The 19449-nt window shown below is 36.1% G+C and overlaps 3 protein-coding genes across 7 annotated transcripts; 1 reads left to right on the forward strand and 2 right to left on the reverse strand.

Moving 5' to 3' along the window:
• The first annotated feature begins 535 nt into the window (after nucleotides 1-535).
• agmat (agmatine ureohydrolase (agmatinase)) lies at nucleotides 536-4680 on the forward strand. Its single transcript, XM_052593383.1, has 7 exons — nucleotides 536-994; nucleotides 1689-1891; nucleotides 1983-2031; nucleotides 2118-2313; nucleotides 2971-3150; nucleotides 3512-3596; nucleotides 3676-4680. Exons 1-7 carry the CDS (start codon nucleotides 687-689, stop codon nucleotides 3747-3749), a joined length of 1095 nt encoding a protein of 364 aa, XP_052449343.1. The 5' UTR covers nucleotides 536-686; the 3' UTR covers nucleotides 3750-4680.
• On the reverse strand, nucleotides 3958-13037 carry dnajc16 (DnaJ (Hsp40) homolog, subfamily C, member 16). Of its 5 annotated transcripts, XR_008182506.1 has the most exons (16): nucleotides 12808-13037; nucleotides 11707-11901; nucleotides 11535-11601; nucleotides 11129-11456; nucleotides 10863-11047; nucleotides 10674-10778; nucleotides 10434-10592; nucleotides 8760-8890; nucleotides 8493-8670; nucleotides 7762-7944; nucleotides 7541-7617; nucleotides 7025-7105; nucleotides 6855-6944; nucleotides 6326-6499; nucleotides 5763-6248; nucleotides 3958-4856 (listed from the first exon to the last, which is right to left on the reverse strand). XR_008182506.1 is itself a non-coding variant. In XM_052593379.1 (15 exons), exons 2-15 carry the CDS (start codon nucleotides 11880-11882, stop codon nucleotides 5840-5842), a joined length of 2343 nt encoding a protein of 780 aa, XP_052449339.1. In that variant the 5' UTR covers nucleotides 11883-11887; nucleotides 12808-13037; the 3' UTR covers nucleotides 3958-5839. The 5 variants fall into 5 exon arrangements, 4 of the variants coding, with proteins under 4 accessions (XP_052449339.1, XP_052449340.1, XP_052449341.1 ...); XM_052593379.1 differs by having other exon boundaries at nucleotides 3958-6248; nucleotides 11707-11887; XM_052593380.1 differs by having other exon boundaries at nucleotides 3958-6248; nucleotides 11707-11890.
• A 155-nt stretch (nucleotides 13038-13192) lies between these two features.
• On the reverse strand, nucleotides 13193-16716 carry LOC128011209 (torsin-1A-like). The gene is made up of 5 exons (XM_052593385.1): nucleotides 16419-16716; nucleotides 15566-15831; nucleotides 13944-14119; nucleotides 13665-13798; nucleotides 13193-13568 (listed from the first exon to the last, which is right to left on the reverse strand). The coding sequence occupies exons 1-5, from the start codon at nucleotides 16561-16563 to the stop codon at nucleotides 13324-13326; spliced, it is 966 nt and encodes a 321-aa protein (XP_052449345.1). The 5' UTR covers nucleotides 16564-16716; the 3' UTR covers nucleotides 13193-13323.
• Nucleotides 16717-19449: the final 2733 nt, after the last annotated feature.

Consider the following 19449-nt stretch of genomic DNA (forward strand, 5'->3'; position numbering starts at 1 on the left):
AAATGGGTGTATAGTGCACCAGTGCTCTTAGCAGAAATGCATCGGACAATATATAAGCTATAGAGAGAGAGAGAGGGAGAGAGAGAGAGAGAGAAATGTAATTTATTGCTCACATTAGAGAAAAACATGATTGCTTAAATATTTATAAATAAAAAAAATATTTTGAAATATGTCGTTTTTGACAGATTTTATCAACAAATCTGCATAAATAACAGCAGTTTGAATTTAATATTAGTAATAATAATTATTATTGTAGTTGTTAATTATAATTATAATTATAATGCACATTCAGTTCTTCTTGTAAACTTTTGTTTTAACATTTTTTGTCGTTGTTTCAAAATGCAGAAATAAAATTATTTAAAAATCCTTTTTGCATAACCGTTATTGGTTGGACTTGGACATAAAAAATATTCAGTATCGTTAATTAAAATGTTATTCATAATGTAGTTTGCATGCTATATACCGGTTCTTAGTAGGAGCAGTGGAGAGTCTGATTGTGAAAAACAACACAGAGTCCAGCCCCTCATAGCGCCAGGGGCAAAAGTTCATTTTGAATCGCCTGAGCTAAAAGCGACAGAGAAAACTGCGTTTACACATTTGCGAAAGCTTTCCGTTAAAACGGACCTCTAAGCTCGGTTGATTTCTTCACTAATTTCTGCAGGGGTTGGTTTCACGCTAAGCTGATCATGCTTTCTTCGTTCAAAATCGTTAGTAAGACTCGAGCAGTCTTTGGTGGATCTCACATTTTTAAAGCGTGTGCTCCTCAGAGAGTCGTACAACAGGGAAACTTTAACGGGGATCAGAGCAATGTGTCTTGCACGCGCCGAATGTCCGGGACAGGCTTTAATGTCCCACCGAGCGCGGAGTTTGTGGCGAGGGTCAGCGGAATCGCGACGATGTGCAAATTACCGTTTCAGGAAACAGCGGACGGACTGGACGCGGCGTTCGTCGGGGTTCCGATTGACACCGGAACATCCAACCGTCCCGGTGCAAGGTAACGTAATACTGAACATGCATATTGTATCACACACAGTCACGAGTGCCGCACAAATGTCTGCGACAGTTTGGTATTGTATAATTGTTTAATATTTAATGAAAACACAGATATTGTATTTGCTATGTGTACTTTAGTATAGCACAGGGGTGCCAAACACAGCTGTCTGTAAATATCAAGTGCTCCCTCAGATCCTAATTAGTTGGTTCAGTCGTGTTTAATCAGGTTTGGTGCTGAACTGTACAGAAAGGTAACGTTAGATCTCCAGGAACAGGATTGGCTCACCCCTGCTATTACATATATATTACTATGTATAAGATCATAAAAGAAATTACAAAATATTAATTTCAATATTAATGAAATATAATAAAGAATTGTAATTCAGTTTTAATATTTGTATGTAAATATTTGATTATAATAAAACATACTATTTGTGCATATATATATATATATATATATATATATATATATATATAATTGCTTAAATATATTTGTATTACATTTAACATACTTAAAAAAAAAATGTAATAAAGAATTGTAAGTTTTATATTTTTTTTTATTTATAACAATAGTTACAGCATGCTTATAATAAAACATACACTATATCTATATATATATATATATATATATTATGATGTGGTTAAAATATTCATGAACAAAAATGACTGAGTTGAGTCCCTTGCTCTTGATACAGATTTGGTCCGAGGCACATCAGGGCAGAATCCGCTATGATCAGATTGTACAATGGCTGGACAAGAGCGGCCCCATATGAATCAATAAGGGTGGCAGATATCGGTGACGTTAATGTCAATCTCTTTGACCTGAAGGACACCTGCAAAAAAATACGAGAGGCTTATCGTGAAATTGTGGCCACTGGCTGCATCCCACTTACAATGGGTGAGAAATCCTTTTCAACATGCAGGAATACTTGGATCAGGTTTGAGTCTACTTTTAATATGTTACTTCTCCACTTGTCTTGGACTCCCAGGAGGTGATCATACAATTGCATACCCAATTCTACAAGCCGTTGCTGAGAGGTTGGTGAAAACACGAGAGGTCCCCCTCCTAGTTTTATAATACACATTCACATTTAGTCTAAATTTCTGCTATCTCTGCTGTTCAGGCATGGTCCAGTGGGCCTAATACATGTGGATGCCCATGCAGACACTAGTGACATGATTCTGGGTGAGAAAATTGGCCACGGGACCCCTTTTAGACGCTGTGTGGATGAGGGGCTCCTAGACTGCAAGAGGGTCGTCCAGATCGGGCTCAGAGGCTCGGGTTATTCTCCAGATAATTATGAGTGGAGCCGAGCACAGGTATCATGATGCTTTTACCAATAATCATGCTCTAAATAGATCATTCATATGTATTACAATGTAATATTCATTGGCCTACAAAGTGACGTCACAGTTCCACCGCTCTATATTGACGCCATATTTGATTTTTTCAACATTTCTCATATCAGTCATTCAATCGCCTCAATTATCTTTCAAGTAAATAAAAATCAAACGGGAGATCTTCAGTATTAATAGGCTTACGGCAATAATATTGAAGTCTTCGTCTTGTTGCGGAAATGATTTCTTTTACACTCAAATGCATTCTAAGATAATCAGGTTCGATTTTAAAACATTTTTACTATTACATGTGTCCAACATTATTTATGCATTGAAAAGTAGTGTAATTAATTATACATTATCCCTCAAATGTGATAAAAAACTATTGGAAGTACATTATCCTGTCTGTCTGTCTCTGTCTGTTATATTTTAGCCATATTATACACTTAAATAAAAATGTAATAGAAATGCAATAAAAAAATTCGAATTTGATATATTCGACATATATTCAAAAATGTGATATATGCATTTCATAATATTTGTATTTGGCATATATGCATGTAAATCTTCAGTACAGATTCTTCAAATTCACTTTTATTTGATTGATTTATTAATTTGTAATGATTTGGGTCTTTCCAGGGTTTCCGTGTAGTGGAAGCTGTGGAGTGCTGGCACAAGTCTCTTGTCCCACTCATGGAGGAGGTTCGCTCACAGATGGGGACCGGGCCGGTCTATCTCAGCTTTGACATAGACAGTCTGGACCCTGCATTCGCCCCCGGGACAGGAACACCTGAGATAGCTGGCCTCACACCCATTCAGGTATGCGTTACCTGCTCATCGAGTTGAGAATAAACTCCCTGCACCCTTAAACCAACTAATGAAGGTCTTTTAAACCACTTTATGTTAATCATAATTCCAATAGACATAAAATTAGCTGCACACTATAAAACCAATATATACTGTAGAACAAGTGATTTGGAAAATGGACACAGTATTAATCTGGCATACTGTACTATACTTTACAGATCAAAGATACAGCCAAGAGCAGCCCTTAGACTTTGCGCGTGAAAGTTTAATATTAACCTTAGGGGTTGGTTAAAAGCACACTGAAATAGAGATATGGCTCTCAATCGACACTCTTTTGTGTAAAGAATAACGTATTTTGACTTTTTTTTTTTAGGGTCTGGAAATCATTCGAGGTTGTCGAGGTCTTAATCTCGTGGGTTGTGATTTAGTTGAGGTTTCTCCACCTTATGACACCACAGGTACTGTATGACCTATAAAACTAGTTATATTATATTTGTATTATTTATATTTGTATTATTGACATTATATTTTCCACAGGAAACACTGCTTTGACTGGGGCTAACCTCCTTTTTGAGATGATGTGTGTCCTTCCAAAAGTCAAATATTATTGAATGCGTTTGTGGGACGTCTCAAATAATTGCGCAGTGACATATCCATGATTTCTGCACAAAATCGGTTATTTTCATTATTATTATTTTCAGAAACTAATACCTTAATTTGGATTAGCAAAACAGTGTCATGATGTCAATTTATGAACACAGTAAAGAAAATTCATATTGCGTATGGACAGACAATTCTCGGTAATAAACAAATCAGAGATGAAAATAAAACATTTGATGTTTATTTGATAATATAGTTTTCCAACCGATTAATAAATAAAACAATTACATAACATTATGCAGACTTCATATTTTACACCACAGACATAAATACATTTAGTCATACAGAGTAAATAAGCCATGAAAATTTGGCATGATTTAATGCTATCTTAAATTTAAGATATTTACCAGTGCATTGCAAAACACAAATAAAATGCTAATATAGTATAATGGCACCAATACTGCATAATCAATTATAAAGTATAATGAATGTTCATTGAACACCATATGAATAAAGTAATATAATTCATCGCTCAAAATATGTCAGTAATGGAAGACTTCATACAGGAGTGGATTTAACTCACCCACACCTTTCTGTGCATATGCAATAGCTAATCAAATGCATTAACCACTAAATCCTGCTAACAAATGAAACATCACAACATAAAGGAGACAAACGCTTTTCTACAGCAAACATGAAATGCATAGTACAAAATACTTCAGATCAAGTATGTATTATTTCTTCAGTTTTGTACTGTGGAGAGTATGCTTTGCATGCCACAACACATTTTTAATCTAAACACAACTTGAAACTATAAAGGTTTCTGGATCTCTTTGTCATTCTTTAAAGCTTTACCTGCTTGTTTTATAGCTGCACAATATAACTGAATGTGACTTGTTCAGGTCAATAAAGAGCTGTTTCTCCCTTTACTTACACTATCAATCTGCTAAGAACATCTGGAATCTTTCTTATATTTTAGAGACACAAATCCATATTATATTTTTAACATATACATTTAATGAAATGTAACTATTTACACCTTGGGACTGAAGCACAGTTCATGTTCTATGGGTATTGCTGTAAAGTTGCGCCAGTTGGAAGATGCTAAGAAATTTGTCCTGAAAAAAAAAAAAGAATTGATTAACATTATTATTTATTATTATTATTTAAGTTTAAATGAACTTTAGATATCTAGCATCCATATTTTCACCATTATTTAGAAGGGAAAATTTGTTAAAATTATTTAAAAAAATTACAAACGGTGCAGGTTTCCAAATGGCAGATTTTTATATTTTTAGTTTTGTTTTGAATTATAACAAACTTTTCTTAAAGGTCTCAAAGTATTTGATTTTAGTTTTATATTATTTAAGGGGGGTAAGGAATTCCAAGTAAACCATTAAAATGTGGTAACAGTTCGTTAACATTGGTTAAATGCATTTAGCATCATGAACTAACAATAAACCACAATTTTGAAATTAGTTAAATGTTTTAGTATATTTACTATAGAAATATACGTTATCCATAATTAATCAATGCTGCGAAAGCATTGTGCATTGTTTCAATTAATTCACTGCATTAACTAAAGTTAACACATTGAAGACTGTTGTAAATTGTTAGCATAAAATATTGCACTTTGTAGATCAAGGGTGTTCAATTAAAATTATGTAAGCGTCTCATTGTAATGGTAAAGCATAAAAATTCACAGCATTGTCATGAGTAAACAGCTAGGACTAAAAGTCTACAGTGATCATGTTTTGTTACGCTACATTATGTTAGCTGTTTTTCAACTAGCAGCATGTTGCAGTGTTATTCATGGAGCAGAAATGTTTCAAATCGAAAGCTAGGCTAGCTGTATGAGTATTTTGCCTCTCAAACCAACAGCCTTTCAAAATAAATAAAGCCCTCCATTAGAGTAGCTAAAGTAAAGATTTCCAAGAGGTCAACATCAGTGGCAATTCAAGTGCTCCAAACAGTTTTCCTTTCCTCAACAATGCTAAGCCAAAGTCACTTCTGCAGAGTCTTACATAGAGCGTCTGGCTCTGAGCAGCTTCAAGCCATCGGATGCTTCTAATGCAGCTGGGTTATTAGCTTCCATGAGGCTTTATTTGTTGACAGTGATCTTGTCCAGACCAGGCCATGCTGGGACATAGTACCGTGGCAGGGTCCCTTCCATCAGTCGCTCCATCCAGAGTCCGAGTCGATCCAGTTTGTGGTGGATCTGAAGAGTTGTGGATCGAGAGCGTGTCATGCCCTTCCTGGACCGGGATCCTCCTCCTTCCTCTTCCGGCTTACTATCCAAGTCTTCACCAGTGTAGACTGGCTTGAAAAGACACAGGTATTTCTTATGGCCATTGAGGGCTAGAACATAGCCTGTGTAGTCTACTTTGCGGCTGCCCACTTCGTCCTCATCTGTGTCGATTTGCATGGCATCCTGGGCGTATTCCAACACGGCCGCCATCCATTCGCTGTGTTTATCCACATTTAGGAAGGAGAAGTGTAGGGTGAAACTCCTATGAAGAAGAGGATACATAGTATATAAATTTGAAGGCATTGTGACTTCAAGGTACAGCATGCAATGTGGGCTCACCCAGTAAACGAATAAACTTCCTTGGCAAACTTGCTGAGCAGGATGTTCTTTGTGGGATCAGTAAGTACCAGAACTACATTAATATGACCCGGCCTCAGCTTCACCAGGTTACTAGTGTATGTAATGTCGGTTAACTCTGTCACCTCCACAAAGCTTTTCTTTGGTGGGCGACTGCTGGGGTAAAAAAAAAAAAAAGTTTAAATGAGAGCATTTAAGGTATAATAAATTAGGGTTGCATTAATATAAAATAATTGTTTTATGTTATTTTTATAGCTGATAAGAAATAACTGATATTATTAAAATTCCAAATGTAATATCATTTTTATATATTTATTATAAATAAATTATATAAATAATCTCAGCATAAAAAGAAGAGAAATGAGCATGCATAAATAAATATCCAGAATTGTTTCAAACTCACTAATATCCAATAAATGTAATGGCACTGATACATTGTGCATCATTGAAATAGATGAAGTTCTGTTAAATGTATTTATTGGGTTTATCCAAACTTAATATATGAAAGAACCTGGAAGTGCTGGAGGTGTTCGGCGAACCATCCTCTGCCTTGGATGCCTCTTTTGCTTTTGCTTTGGGATGTTTTTCCTCACTTGAGTCACTGAAATTAGAAACAGCAATGTTCAATGTCTCCTCATTCCCTATCTAACATACCAGAATTATGAAGGCAATAAATCTTACCTGAAAGCCTGAATAACTACAGTGCCAAATAAAATAAAGAGTGCAGAGAATATCAAAGACAGTAGGGGCATCATCTCACGCCTGCGAAATGAACGAAAATAACTTAGTAAATATCAAAAATATTGCTGACCTATTCCCACCTTAACAACTGTTGCTTTCCGCCGCTAAGAGATATGTGACCACGGACCACAAATCCAGTCATACTGTAAGGCTCAAATTTTTGAACTATTTGAAAATCTGAAAAAAAAAAAAAAATCTACATATTGAGAAAACTTTTAAAGTTGTCCAAGTGAAGTCCTTGGGAATGCATATTACTAATCAAAAATTTAGTTTTAATATATTTTAAGTTTTGATTTATTTTTGATACATTTATGGTAGGACGTGATCTTTACTTAATGTGCAACATAAGACATTTTTTGCTCCAGAGTCACATATTTCATAAAGCGTATTACCTGAATTAGCAATAGTAAAAAAGAAGGGCAGAGCGTAGGGTCAGTCAGCATTTTATTTACCTACCAGTTATTGTGAAGAAGATCATCGATAATTTCAGACAAGTAGTCATATGCAGTGTAAATCCATCTTATTAAAAACATCTGAAAACAAACGGATGTGCAAAATTAAGTTCCAGTAAATTTGGACATAATCTAGATCTCTACTGAAACATGCATATAGGACAAGGTCACTGCTAATTTCCCAATTAAAGACGTTCCATGAAACGCAAACCCTGAGAGACTCACAGAGGTGAACTCATTATTGAGCTCTGGGAGAAAGGCATCATTGTTGAGGATGGAGGGATCCTTCTGCAGTCTTTCCAGTTCCTCCAGAAGCTTGTGTTTGTCTTCCTTACTGCCATTCCATCCTCCCGAAACTGGCTTATATAGAATCTTCCCAGCTCCGTTACGCCTCTCCAGAATCACCACCTGCCCAATACACACAAAAGTTTCATTGGGTTACACACTTGAGATGCACCAATAGTGGATTTAGCCAATTTTGATAACTCAAATGGGAAAACAGGCCAATAACCAATTTGTAATTTTATCATCCATGAAAACTTGTAGACTAAGTGTAAAAATTCAATGTAAAATAGTGCTTTATTACTAAAGAAAAATCACTTAATCCTGAATGTATTGTTATTATCTCAAATGAAATCAATTAAAATTAAAATAGAAATGCAAATGGAGCCAAAATGTAGCATTTTAAATAACAAAAATTCCAAATAATAATTAAACAAAGATAATAACACAAATTAATCTGAACCTAAATGGGTAAAACTTTAGGAATCCTGTAGCAATTTCTAAATCAAAATGATTGATTTGAATAAATGTATTGTTCCATTTTCTGTCTGGAATAATTGATGCAAATAGAAACTAATGTCGATCAATCGTTCGAAAAAACATATCTGTCAACCTCTATAATGCTCAAGTATTTTCTTCTCGAAACAAAAATGCGTGGAGAAGATGCCATCTACCTGTGGTGGTGTGCTGTCTTTGTTCTTCAGGAGAACATCACATAGGGGCTGCTGACGTCGCTGGTAGACGTAAGCAAATCGCAGCACATCATTAGTGTTCACGGAGGCTAGCGAAAGGAAGGCTTCATTTCCTGTGGTGAAGGACTCTTCCTCACCAGTGATGAGTAGAACGCAATATCTGTGGAAGAGTCATCGCAGACTATTGGAAAAGACCTTTTAACATGTAGAATCAGATTAACTCCACTCATTTTTACAAATCCATCTTACTTCCTGCGACGATGGAACTGTTTGACAGGGCAAAGCTCATCAAATAGCTTCTGGTTCACCAGACGAGGGGCCAGAAGGAACTTGTTGTTGGAGATGAATTCATCTATTATCTGCTTCTTCATCCCTTTAGCCTGAGGGGTGCAAATGTTTTATTGAAAGTCAAAAGGTAAACATATTTATAACTTCTCAAACATCTCAAACAAAAAAAGATATTGCTGAAGCCCCAATCTGATTGGTTGTTGTTGTTTCAAGACTAAAGCCCTAAACACGCTGCACGGTTTTGGCTGTCCCAAACAACACTGTGAAACATTCGTGGTGATTTCTGTGAATGTGGCTCCTAATCAGTGCCATTATGTCATACAGTGAGGGAGGGTCAAAGACGGCCGTTATCACGGTCTTGCGACCAAAGATAGCCTACCATTCAGAATTAATGTCGCACAGTGTGTTTGCTGGTATGATCCACGTTTACTGACAAACCAATAAAAATGGCACATGAAATCAACACGAAATGGAGCTAAAACATAAAACTGCTTACCTCAAGCTCTTAACCCCTTACTTTTTCGCCGCTTCCACTTTTTTTCAGCAGACATAAAAAATACAACTACTAAAGTGTAATTTATCATGTCCTTTTTGTTTACCACTAGCACATGCTAATGACGTTTTATTTCTTCTGTAGATAGTCAATAGGTGTGTCTTCATTGTAAAGTCTACAAACATGTCAGTTGTGGTATTGCTGGCTCGAGACTCGAACCCACAACCCTGGGGTTAGGAGTCAAACTCTCTAACCACTAGGCCACGATTTCCTCGGGAACATGCATGTAGACTGTACGATGATGACACCTACTGACTCGTAGGCTACGACGTACTTTCTATAGAATAATAAAATATCCTTAGCATGTGCTAGTGGTAAACAAAAAGAGCACAATGAATCACACGTTGACAGCTGTAGTTTTTATGTGTGCTGGAAAAAAATGGGATCGGCAAAAGTGGAAGAAATAAGAGATTGAGGTAAGCAGTTCTATGTTTTAGCGCCATGTCGCATTTTTATTGGTTGGTCAGTAAACGTAGGTCGTAACTGCAAACACACAGTGCGATGAACATGCTGAATTTCAGACACTGCCAGAAAATTATCATAGGCTATCTTTGGTCGTAAGATTGTGACAACGGCCATCTTTGAACCCCTCTCACTGTTTGACATAGGACCACTGATTATGAGCCACGATCACAGAAATCGCCACGATTGTTTCACGATGCCAATCTTTTGTCTGGGATAGCCAAAAATCATGCAGTGTGTCTCGGGTTTAAGAGTTGTCAAACTGGAGGGATAAGGCCCTGCAGAGTTTAGATTCAACCCTAATTAAATACACCTGATCCAGCTAATCGAGTACTTCAGGTTTATTTATAAACTGAATGGTATGTGTGTTGGAGTAGTGTTGGCACTAAACTCTGCAGCCCTCCAGGAACTGAGTTTGACACACCTGTTCTAAGACAAGTATCCAGCACACCTTATCACAAAATTAACAATGACTTAAATAACAGATAAAAATAGTTGGATGCAAAATTGCAAAACTTTGAACAGTCTGAACAAGTCAGACATTAACTGCTCTATTTTTGCCAGCAACAACAACACTATCCGAACAATGTGGCCTACAGTAGCCAAGGGAACAGGTTTACCTGTATAATATCTGCAGGCTTCTCAATGTCCTCTTTGAAGACAAGCATGGTTGGTGCATAAGTGTTTATGTTGAATTTTCTTAACAGGTCAGCGGTCTCAGAAAGACCTTGATCCACATATCCAAACTGCACATAGTCCTTATAGGCAAATGCTGTAAGCTATTAGAAACAAGCAAACAATCAATCACTGGTGTATAGGCTGAACACTGGCAAATCTGGAGGTTACTTATCAAACTCTACCTTATAAAGCAAAGGGACCGAAGGCACTTGGTCAAACAGGAGAACATGTGGCTTGTTCAACTCATGCCAACTCTTCAGAAACTCTTGGTAGTTCTTGTCTGTAACCTACAGACATCAATGAACGAGAAGCTTGAGACCAGAAGAAGATATAAATACAGACATTAGGAGTGCATGACGATGTTCACTAACCTTTTCAACTAGTCTCTGTGGCAGCAAATCTTCTACAAACTGCATCAGGTGGCCTTTTACAACAGCGTAATGGAAGAAAGCCACTTTTCCATTGACGACACCAAGAAACGAAGGAGTCTGATGTGCTCCCAAATGATTTGCTAAACGCCGCTCGTAACCAACATCGACCACACCAATTCCAATCCCTAGAGATCAGAAAAACAACAACTTATCTGGAGGAAGTGATCATATCACTAACATTGATGTGAAAATATGAACTGTCCAACCTAGAGTCTCCAATTCCTGCACTGTTTCTTTCCAGACTGGCTCGATATGGATGCAGCTGAAGCACCAGTCTGAGGTGATCTTGATCAAGTAAGGCCTCTTGAAGCTGTCAGGCACAACTTCATTGATATACTGGTTGAAGTGCAATGTGTACTTGCTGTCAGCAAAATCCCGACCACCCTTATTGTTGAAGGGAAAGTGAAAGAAAGACTCGTCAAAGTAAAAGTTGTCATGAAAGTGGCGGAAACCATGGTGGCGTCCATAGGGGTGAGTGTTATCTGTTTGTCCATAACGATCGTAGCTGGCTCTCTTCTCCTCGTTTGTTAAGATCTAAGGAGTAACATGAAGTTAACATCAGTGTTACTTCTGACAACATGTGATCTGTTTAGCCTTTATTAGCTGCAGTACCTCATAAGACTTTGTAATCTTGATGAACATGTCTTCAGCTTCAGGATTTTTGTTTTTATCAGGATGCCTGACAGTAGAGATGAAATATGACCATGGTGTAGCATTCTCATTTAGACATAAAATATATATAATACAAATATTACAATCTGCAAGAAAAAAATAGCACTCTCACCATTCTTTGGCCAGGCGTTTATACACTTTCTTGATTTCTGCTTGGCTTGCGCTTCTGGTGACTCCAAGAACTTTATATGGATCAAATTCTGCAGTGCTTTCCACCTTAGCATCCATCAGGACCACATTGACCATCATCACAGAGAGCAAAAGCACCACCATCCTCATCATGGCCATTTGTTCTGCTGCCCAAAAACTATTATATTACAAGACATTATGGGGGAAATACATACGTATGAAATATTGAAAAATAAACATTTAAATCTGAAAATAATAATGTAACAAATGAATTTAAAATAATTTCTAATAAAATCATCATAAATATAACCAAATATGATGATAAATAGAAAAATATACACATGAAATATTTTATCCTGAATTTTTTTATATGAAAAAATTTAATAAAAATAAATAGAACAAAATGTGAAGAGTAAATACATCAATTTGTACATAAATGAAGAAATTAAATATATCCATTGTTCCATTTTTGGTATTTGGAGTAAAATGTACAATATAAATATTAGATTTTTTTTTTTTATTAAAGTACAACAATTAAAATAAAATATAAAAATAAAAGTTAATTCAATATTTTAATAATTATTAGGCTATAATGTTATATAGCCTAAATAATACTGTTATAATAGTGAATATATATACAAATAAAAAGAAATATTCATAACGACTTATGTATTTCAATTTCATGTTTGGTCAAATATGTTATTATCGAACTGCCTTCGCACATAATAAAAACATATAATAAAACCTAATTGTTCCATACTGATTTTTTTATTATTTACAGAGATGATCCATTATTTACTTTCAAAGCTGTCATGCAAATAATGAGGTTTCCATCGGATGTCAGTGACACATAGTCGCGTTTAGACTATTACAGAAAAAGTGACATTAAAGGCATTCAATGATAAAAGAAAATCATCATTAAATCGCGTTCTGAGGGTAATAAAAGGCAGGACATGCAGGTAAATATCCGACAGAACTGGAATATCCTAGCTAGCCTGTTAGCATATCTAGCTCATGCTTTTATCACGAATATGAAATCAAAACGAGAGGAAACCATTACAACATGAATGAAATACGAATCTACCGTTATTAATGGTGACAGAAGTTCATCCATCCATCTGAGTGACGCGTTCATAGACCATGAGACATGCGCATTAACATTAGCAAAGATTCAAAGCGGCATAAACATTCTCTCTCTCTCTCTGTGTGTGTGTGAGAGAGAGAGAAAGAGAGAGAGAGAGAGAGAGAGAGAGAGAGAGAGAGAAAAGTACTGCGCAGTCTCTCTCTATTCCATGGTGTTTATTGCAGTAACACATATAGTATTTTAACAAATATAGTATCTGGTTACCATGACTTGCAAAAACACTTCCACCATGATAAAGTGATGTATAAAACGCCACTAAGTGTGGCTTCTTCAAAAATATGTTAGGACTAAGATTGTGGTACCAAATCTAAACAGACTATACAAATTGTTTCAAATGTTTAATAAAGAGGTTGTCTTAACTCAAGAGGCAGAATAACAAACTCCAGATGGCAATGTAATTCATTAAAACCTAAATATTAATAGGACTAACAGTCAAAACAGTAGGGCAACATGCTGCTAATCATACAGCACCAACTTCTGTCTGACAGACTTGCAGCCTTTAACAGCAAAGATTTTCTCCTCCACAGGGAAATAGGGCAAGTCTCTGGCCACTTTGTCTGCCAGATCATAGTCTTGGGTCATGTTCAGATGGCTCATCTCAGCCATGACACACTGACGTACATGCTTCAGCTCAAGAGGTAGGAAAGGAATGTAATGATCAACCAGATGATGATCTATAATACTAGAGTGCAGAAATCCACCTATAAAACATGCATAGACATAAAAAAAGTCAATGCAACCACATACAGAGATATATATATATATATATATATATATATGTGTCTTTCAGTACACACTGTTCTTATCGTTGAAGATGTTTTGAAGGATCCTAGTCTCCAGTTCCTTGCTGTTCATCCAAAGCTCTTCCCGCTCTTTGCCTTCTCTCCAGAGATCCAGAGCCACTTCAGTAATCACATTCCCACCTGCATTACTATAAACAAACAGAGAGACAGTTTATAATTCGTTTTTTCACTCGTTAGGGACAGTAGAGACATTTAATTGCCACTGTGTTCGAATATGCAAATGCTAATATGTTGAATACAAAAAACAAACCATTGATGTTTTGAGGGCTTTACCTAAGAAAAATGAAGATTGCATTGTGGAATGACACTCCATCGACACGGACATTGTAGTCTAGAAAAGGTTTTATGACATCGATCAGCTGTGGTTGCATCTTGTCCATTTCATCAAATATGAACATGGAGCGGGGAAAACTTGATACATTTCCATGTATCCACTGCTTTAGCTGTGCCTGAATACACAGACCAGTTAGAGGAATTACTTATTACAGACATTTGACAAAAATGTGCATTATTTTTTATTTTCGTATTACAATTTTAAATATATTATTTACTATGTTTTTAATGCAGTGATGAATAATGCATGGGCTAAATATTCTATCAGGTTAAAAAAATAAATAAATAGATTTTCATTATTATTTCCACTGAAAATACTGAATCTGTACATGACCCAAATCCCCACCTGTCTAGCCAACTCTGAGTACATTTGTCCTTTGGACATTACAGTTTGGGCACCCCTTGCAGAATCTGTGAAAATGTGAATAATTTTCAAGAAATAAGAGAGATCATACTAAATGCATGTTATTTTTTATTTAGTTCTCTCCTGAGTAAGAAATTGTACGTAAAAGATGTTTACATATAGTCCACAAGACAAAAAATTGCTAAAATTATTAAAATAACCCCATTCAAAAGTTTGGGAACCCTTGGTTCGTAATACTGTGTGGTGTTACCTGATGATCCTCGACTGTCTTTCTGTTTTGTGATGGTTGTGCATGAAGAGTTTAACTGTTAAACAGATTCTTCAGTTTTCCAGCATCTTTGCATATTTGAACCCTTTCCAGCAGTAACTGTATGATTTTAAGAGACAACTGAGGACAACTGAGGCACTCAAACACAACTATTAAAAAAGGTTCAAACATTCACTGATGCTCCAGAAGGAAACAAAATGCCTTAAGATCCGGGAAGCATACAAGTATCTTCTGTTGCTTACGAAGGGCAGAACTAAATGGGAAAACATTATATTTCAACAAAATAAAAAAGATTTGGCCATCTTCAAAAGTTTTCAACCCCCCAACTCTTAATGCATCCAGTTTCCTTCTGGAGCATCAGTGAATGTTTGAATCTTTTTTAATAGTTGTGTTTGAGTCCCTCAATTATCCTCAGTGTGAAAAGATGTATCTCAAAATCATACAGTCACTGCTGGAATGGGTTCAAATATGCAAAGATGCTGGAAAACTGAAGAATCTGCAGGAGCTTAAAGATTTTTCTGAAGAACAGTTCTCAGTTTAACTGTTCAGAACAAACAAGGGACTCATGCACAACCATCACAAAACAGAAAGACATGCGTGGATCATCGAGGTACTGTAACACCACACAGTATTAAGAACCAAGGGGTTCCCAAACTTTTGAATGGGGTTATTTTAATAATTTCAGCAATTTGTTGTCTTGTTGACTAAATGTAAACATCTTTTACGTACAATATCTTACTCAGGAGAGAACTAAATAAAAAATATCATGCATTTTGTATGATCTCTCTTATTTCTTGAAAATTATTCACATTTTCACAGATTCTGCAAGGGGTGCCCAAACTTTCGAGCCCTACTGTATAAGTCAGTTGTTATAAATTATCGCTATAAGTCTTAGGCCAAAGCTAAAAACTCTACAAATTATTTACTTACGCTATATAAGTCTAGCTTATTTCTGTGTGGGAAATGATGCTCAGATATATATGTGTGAAAATGCTTGCTCTGGTCCCCTTTTTCGTACACATTTCTTGCAATGATTTTAGCAACATGATTTTTCCCAACTCCTGTAGTCCCATGGAAAGAGAGGACCAGCGGTTTGTTTGGGTTGCTGTCAGTCATAAATGATGTTACAGCTTTCAGTACAACGTCAGACACAATGTGCTGCCCAAAGAGAGAGTCTCTTAAATCTTTCTCCAAACCTAAAGACGTGAAGATATGTGAAGTCAACAAATAAAATAACAAAATAACCCAAAACACATCTGCATTGAGGTTTGCTGACACTTTTACCACGTCACAAATTATATCGCGCAAAAACCTCTAAAATGGTGTGAATATATACAAGGGTAATTTTAACATAACATTTAGGCCTAACTAAATATTGCTGTAATTCAGAGGGAACTATCTTGAAGAACAACACAGGAGTCTCATTTTCTTTTGTCCCTCTCAATTTATTTCATTCATGCAGTTTTTATTGTGTAAACACTATTCGAAAGAAGATTTGATATAGCCATGTGCAACCAATAATGCCTTGGGAACGAGCTATCAACTTCATAACCATAGTTTGGGGGGGGAAGTAAGTTTAACCCTGTCGTCTGTGCTATGAAGGATAAAAACGTTATCCTTTTTAAGAAAGAAAAAATACATATGGAAAGTTATAGCCCACGATAAGCGCAAACATGCTGTTGGAAACAAAGGAACATTTTTGACATATGATGGGACATAAACAACTCATAAATCCATCGTCAAAACATATGATAGGCCTATGTTATTTCGCCGTTTTACTCACGTTTAAAGTCATAAGGACGCAAATCATCCCGTTCATAAAATTTGTGAATCACGTAAGATGCAGCAGCTGCGAAAAACTCCAGAACACCTGAAGATAATGTTATATTAGACACCAGCAATAAAACTATTAACAAATGCACTTTCATTGTGAAAGCGACGTATCCAGGCTTCTTTAAGTCACGGTTTCGTTTTTGGAAGGAACTCGAAGGGGAACTGACGCTCCTTCCGCAAATATTTAGTTTCCCGTAAGGCTTTTATATAGGCTACTAACTACAAGAAAGAAAACGCGCTTTTCTTGTTTTTTTTTTTCCAGTCTTCTGTTGACATCAAATTCACCATGACCACTGCAGGAAGTTTTTTTCCCTTTCCTTCATTCAGGAATCGATACCAAAACCTTCCTGGTTTGCTGCCAAGAGGATAATGCCAGAGATTTTTATAGAGAGAAATTAATAGGTAGACTATGCAGTATTCAAAATTAATAATTGTATTATAACATTTAACATTTATTAATAAAAAAAAATGCAATGAAGTTTCATATGTAAATAAACACGAGTGTAAATTAATTTCATAAACATATATAAGGTGCAAAGATAAATACCGTATGTCCATAAATCCAAAACTATAATCTTGAAATATTTCAAATTTAATACAAATAATTTTCTGTTTTCAATTATTTTATGTTTGTCTACGTTCACACTGTCGGTTTCGCATTTTCTTTACAGTCGTGAGTATTGAAATGTCTTGTTCACACAGCAACTTACAGAAGAGTCTCGAATGCTGTCTGAACATGCAACGGGTGTCAAGCCCATTTTCCTTAACAGTAACCATAGCAACAGTGACCAAGTAATATCAAAGATGCCGACGACAATAAAACTGAAAGTCTTATCACTCAGCACCTAGAGACGACCTCTCCAGCCCTGAATGTCAACAGATACTAGTATGCTGTGCATAGTGTGCAAATTTTCTGTATGCATCAAAAACCCGGACGACCTATACTGTATTTACCAGAATCTGCCAGAATCTTACCAAAAACTCAAGTATCCTGAAATCAATACAGAAGCTGTGTTCGCATACTACCACACAACTCCTACTATATTGCAGTATGCTGTGTGTATATTTGATGTGTGCATCTGAAGACACTGCACCCGAGTTCAAGGCCACCCTCTACCATAACTTGTTCTAGTCTACTCCCTTTCCCACCACATATCAGATCAGAAAGACATTTATTTTCAATAAAAATAAAGGAAATATTTGAAAATTGGAAATAAAATGTCTCGTTAATAATACAGTGTTATTAGGTGGCTAGTTGCATTAGTTTAATAATAATAGTTGCATTACTTTAAACACACTGTTATTGCATACTGTTTTATAATGTACTACAGTACTGAAATATAAATATCTACCACCTAACTAGTATTTACACAGTTCTGTTCAGTATGTAAAGTCCAATGAGTTCAATGAAAGACAAATGAGTTTAATTGGGCAATATAGCATTGTTTACTAGTATGACTCCTTAATTAACAAGCCTTGTAAAATGAATGGTTAGTTTATTTATTTGTGAGGTGACAACCCCAGCAGCTGTGTTGAATTAATGTTTTGTCATTTGACAACACTTAACCATACTACTCTGAAACATTTGTCGCTTAATGTATACTGTTTCACACACTATTCTTTAAAAAATATAAGGCATTATATTACACTATGCACTGGGCAGTAGGCAAGTATGCCATTTCAAACACAGCCTAGGACAACATGATGATGATGAGCCTCAGAGACAGATCCACAGTCAAGACCTTGTTTCTTAGACTGCCACCGGGACAAGACCACAGGAACCAGATGATTTGACTTGAACTCCAGGTTTGTCTGGCCATAGGAGGACTGGCCCGCAACTGAGCTTAGTTTATTTAAACTGAACTGAGCTGGATGATGACATAATTTAATTCAATGATGAACTGCTATTTTATATTATAGACACTATTTATAGACACTATTTTCCTGTTTAATGCTATACAGTTGCTTTGGCACAATGTATTGTTAAAAACGCTAAATAAATAAAGGTGATTTGATTTGACTTGCCTTTCTGATAAAACAAGAGTTACATTTTTTGGGACAAGGAACCACTCCATTTTTAAAATGCAATGACAATTATGAATAGTGCCACGACAATTTCCAAATCACATGTTATTGCATTGTATTAATTATTCATGCGAGTCAATGTTTTTATTTTAATTTTTTTCTTTAAACTTATTTATTAAATCTAACAGGCTACAGCCTCTTTTTGCTTTCAGGAAGAAAAATATGTGGTGGTGCTATGGGGGTGCTTTGGTCTTTCTTGGGGACAGAGTATGTAAGCGGAGTGGAGCGTCAACAATTTCCCCCCTGTGCTCCGAGCATTTAATAATCACTCACGCTCCAGTTCTGCTTTAGGTTCACCCTTTACCACTCTTCGCTCCACCTCTCACTTTGCTTCTCGCTCCACTAATCAGAAAAACCGATCTGCCTTTATTCCGCGTCTAAAGTATTTCAGTAGGTTTAAAATAGCACAGTTCTGTTCATAACGTAGGCCTATATTAAGAAAAAAATGAAATAAATAAGTATTAAAATGAAAGTAATGTGACAAACATGGTGACTCATACTTGGAATTCACGCTCTGCTTTTAACCCATCCAAAGTGCACACACACAGCAGTGAACACGCACCCGAAGCAGTGGACAGTCATTTATGCTGTAGCGCCCAGGAAGCAGTTGGTGTCACGTTCGGTGATACAGGAAACAAGGAGAGATCCAAGTGCAGGTAAGATATTTATTAGGGGCAATCCAAAAGGGTAAACAGTCCAGGCAGGGTCAAAACCAGAGAATCCAAATAAACAAGAACAGACAAAACACAAGGCAGGGTCAAGACTACGGAATGTCAAGACATTAGACAAGGACTCCGTGACACATACTCAGACAGACCGGGTATAAATACACAGAAGGTAATGAGGGAAATGGAGACAGGTGAGGAATAATCAATTAACCCAAACAAGGAGGAAGG

This window comes from Carassius gibelio, chromosome B23 (genome assembly GCF_023724105.1).
Source record: "Carassius gibelio isolate Cgi1373 ecotype wild population from Czech Republic chromosome B23, carGib1.2-hapl.c, whole genome shotgun sequence".
Lineage (NCBI taxonomy): Eukaryota > Metazoa > Chordata > Actinopteri > Cypriniformes > Cyprinidae > Carassius > Carassius gibelio.

Bases quoted from the DNA above. Each gene is read 5' to 3' on its own strand.
- agmat (XM_052593383.1), top strand. From the start codon at position 687: ATGCTTTCTTCGTTCAAAATCGTTAGTAAGACTCGAGCAGTCTTTGGT. The intron at 2,032-2,117 runs GTTGGTGAAAAC...TCTGCTGTTCAG, and splicing joins CTACAAGCCGTTGCTGAGAG to GCATGGTCCAGTGGGCCTAA. The intron at 3,151-3,511 runs GTATGCGTTACC...TTTTTTTTTTAG, and splicing joins CTGGCCTCACACCCATTCAG to GGTCTGGAAATCATTCGAGG.
- dnajc16 (XM_052593379.1), bottom strand. From the start codon at position 11,882: ATGGCCATGATGAGGATGGTGGTGCTTTTGCTCTCTGTGATGATGGTC. The intron at 10,593-10,673 runs GTAGAGTTTGAT...TGTTTCTAATAG, and splicing joins CGGTCCCTTTGCTTTATAAG to CTTACAGCATTTGCCTATAA. The intron at 7,618-7,761 runs GTGAGTCTCTCA...GTTTGTTTTCAG, and splicing joins TCAATAATGAGTTCACCTCT to ATGTTTTTAATAAGATGGAT.
- LOC128011209 (XM_052593385.1), bottom strand. From the start codon at position 16,563: ATGAAAGTGCATTTGTTAATAGTTTTATTGCTGGTGTCTAATATAACA. The intron at 14,120-15,565 runs GTAAGTAAATAA...CTGTGTATTCAG, and splicing joins ATAAGCTAGACTTATATAGC to GCACAGCTAAAGCAGTGGAT. The intron at 13,569-13,664 runs GTGTGTACTGAA...CATGTTTTATAG, and splicing joins CATCTTCAACGATAAGAACA to GTGGATTTCTGCACTCTAGT.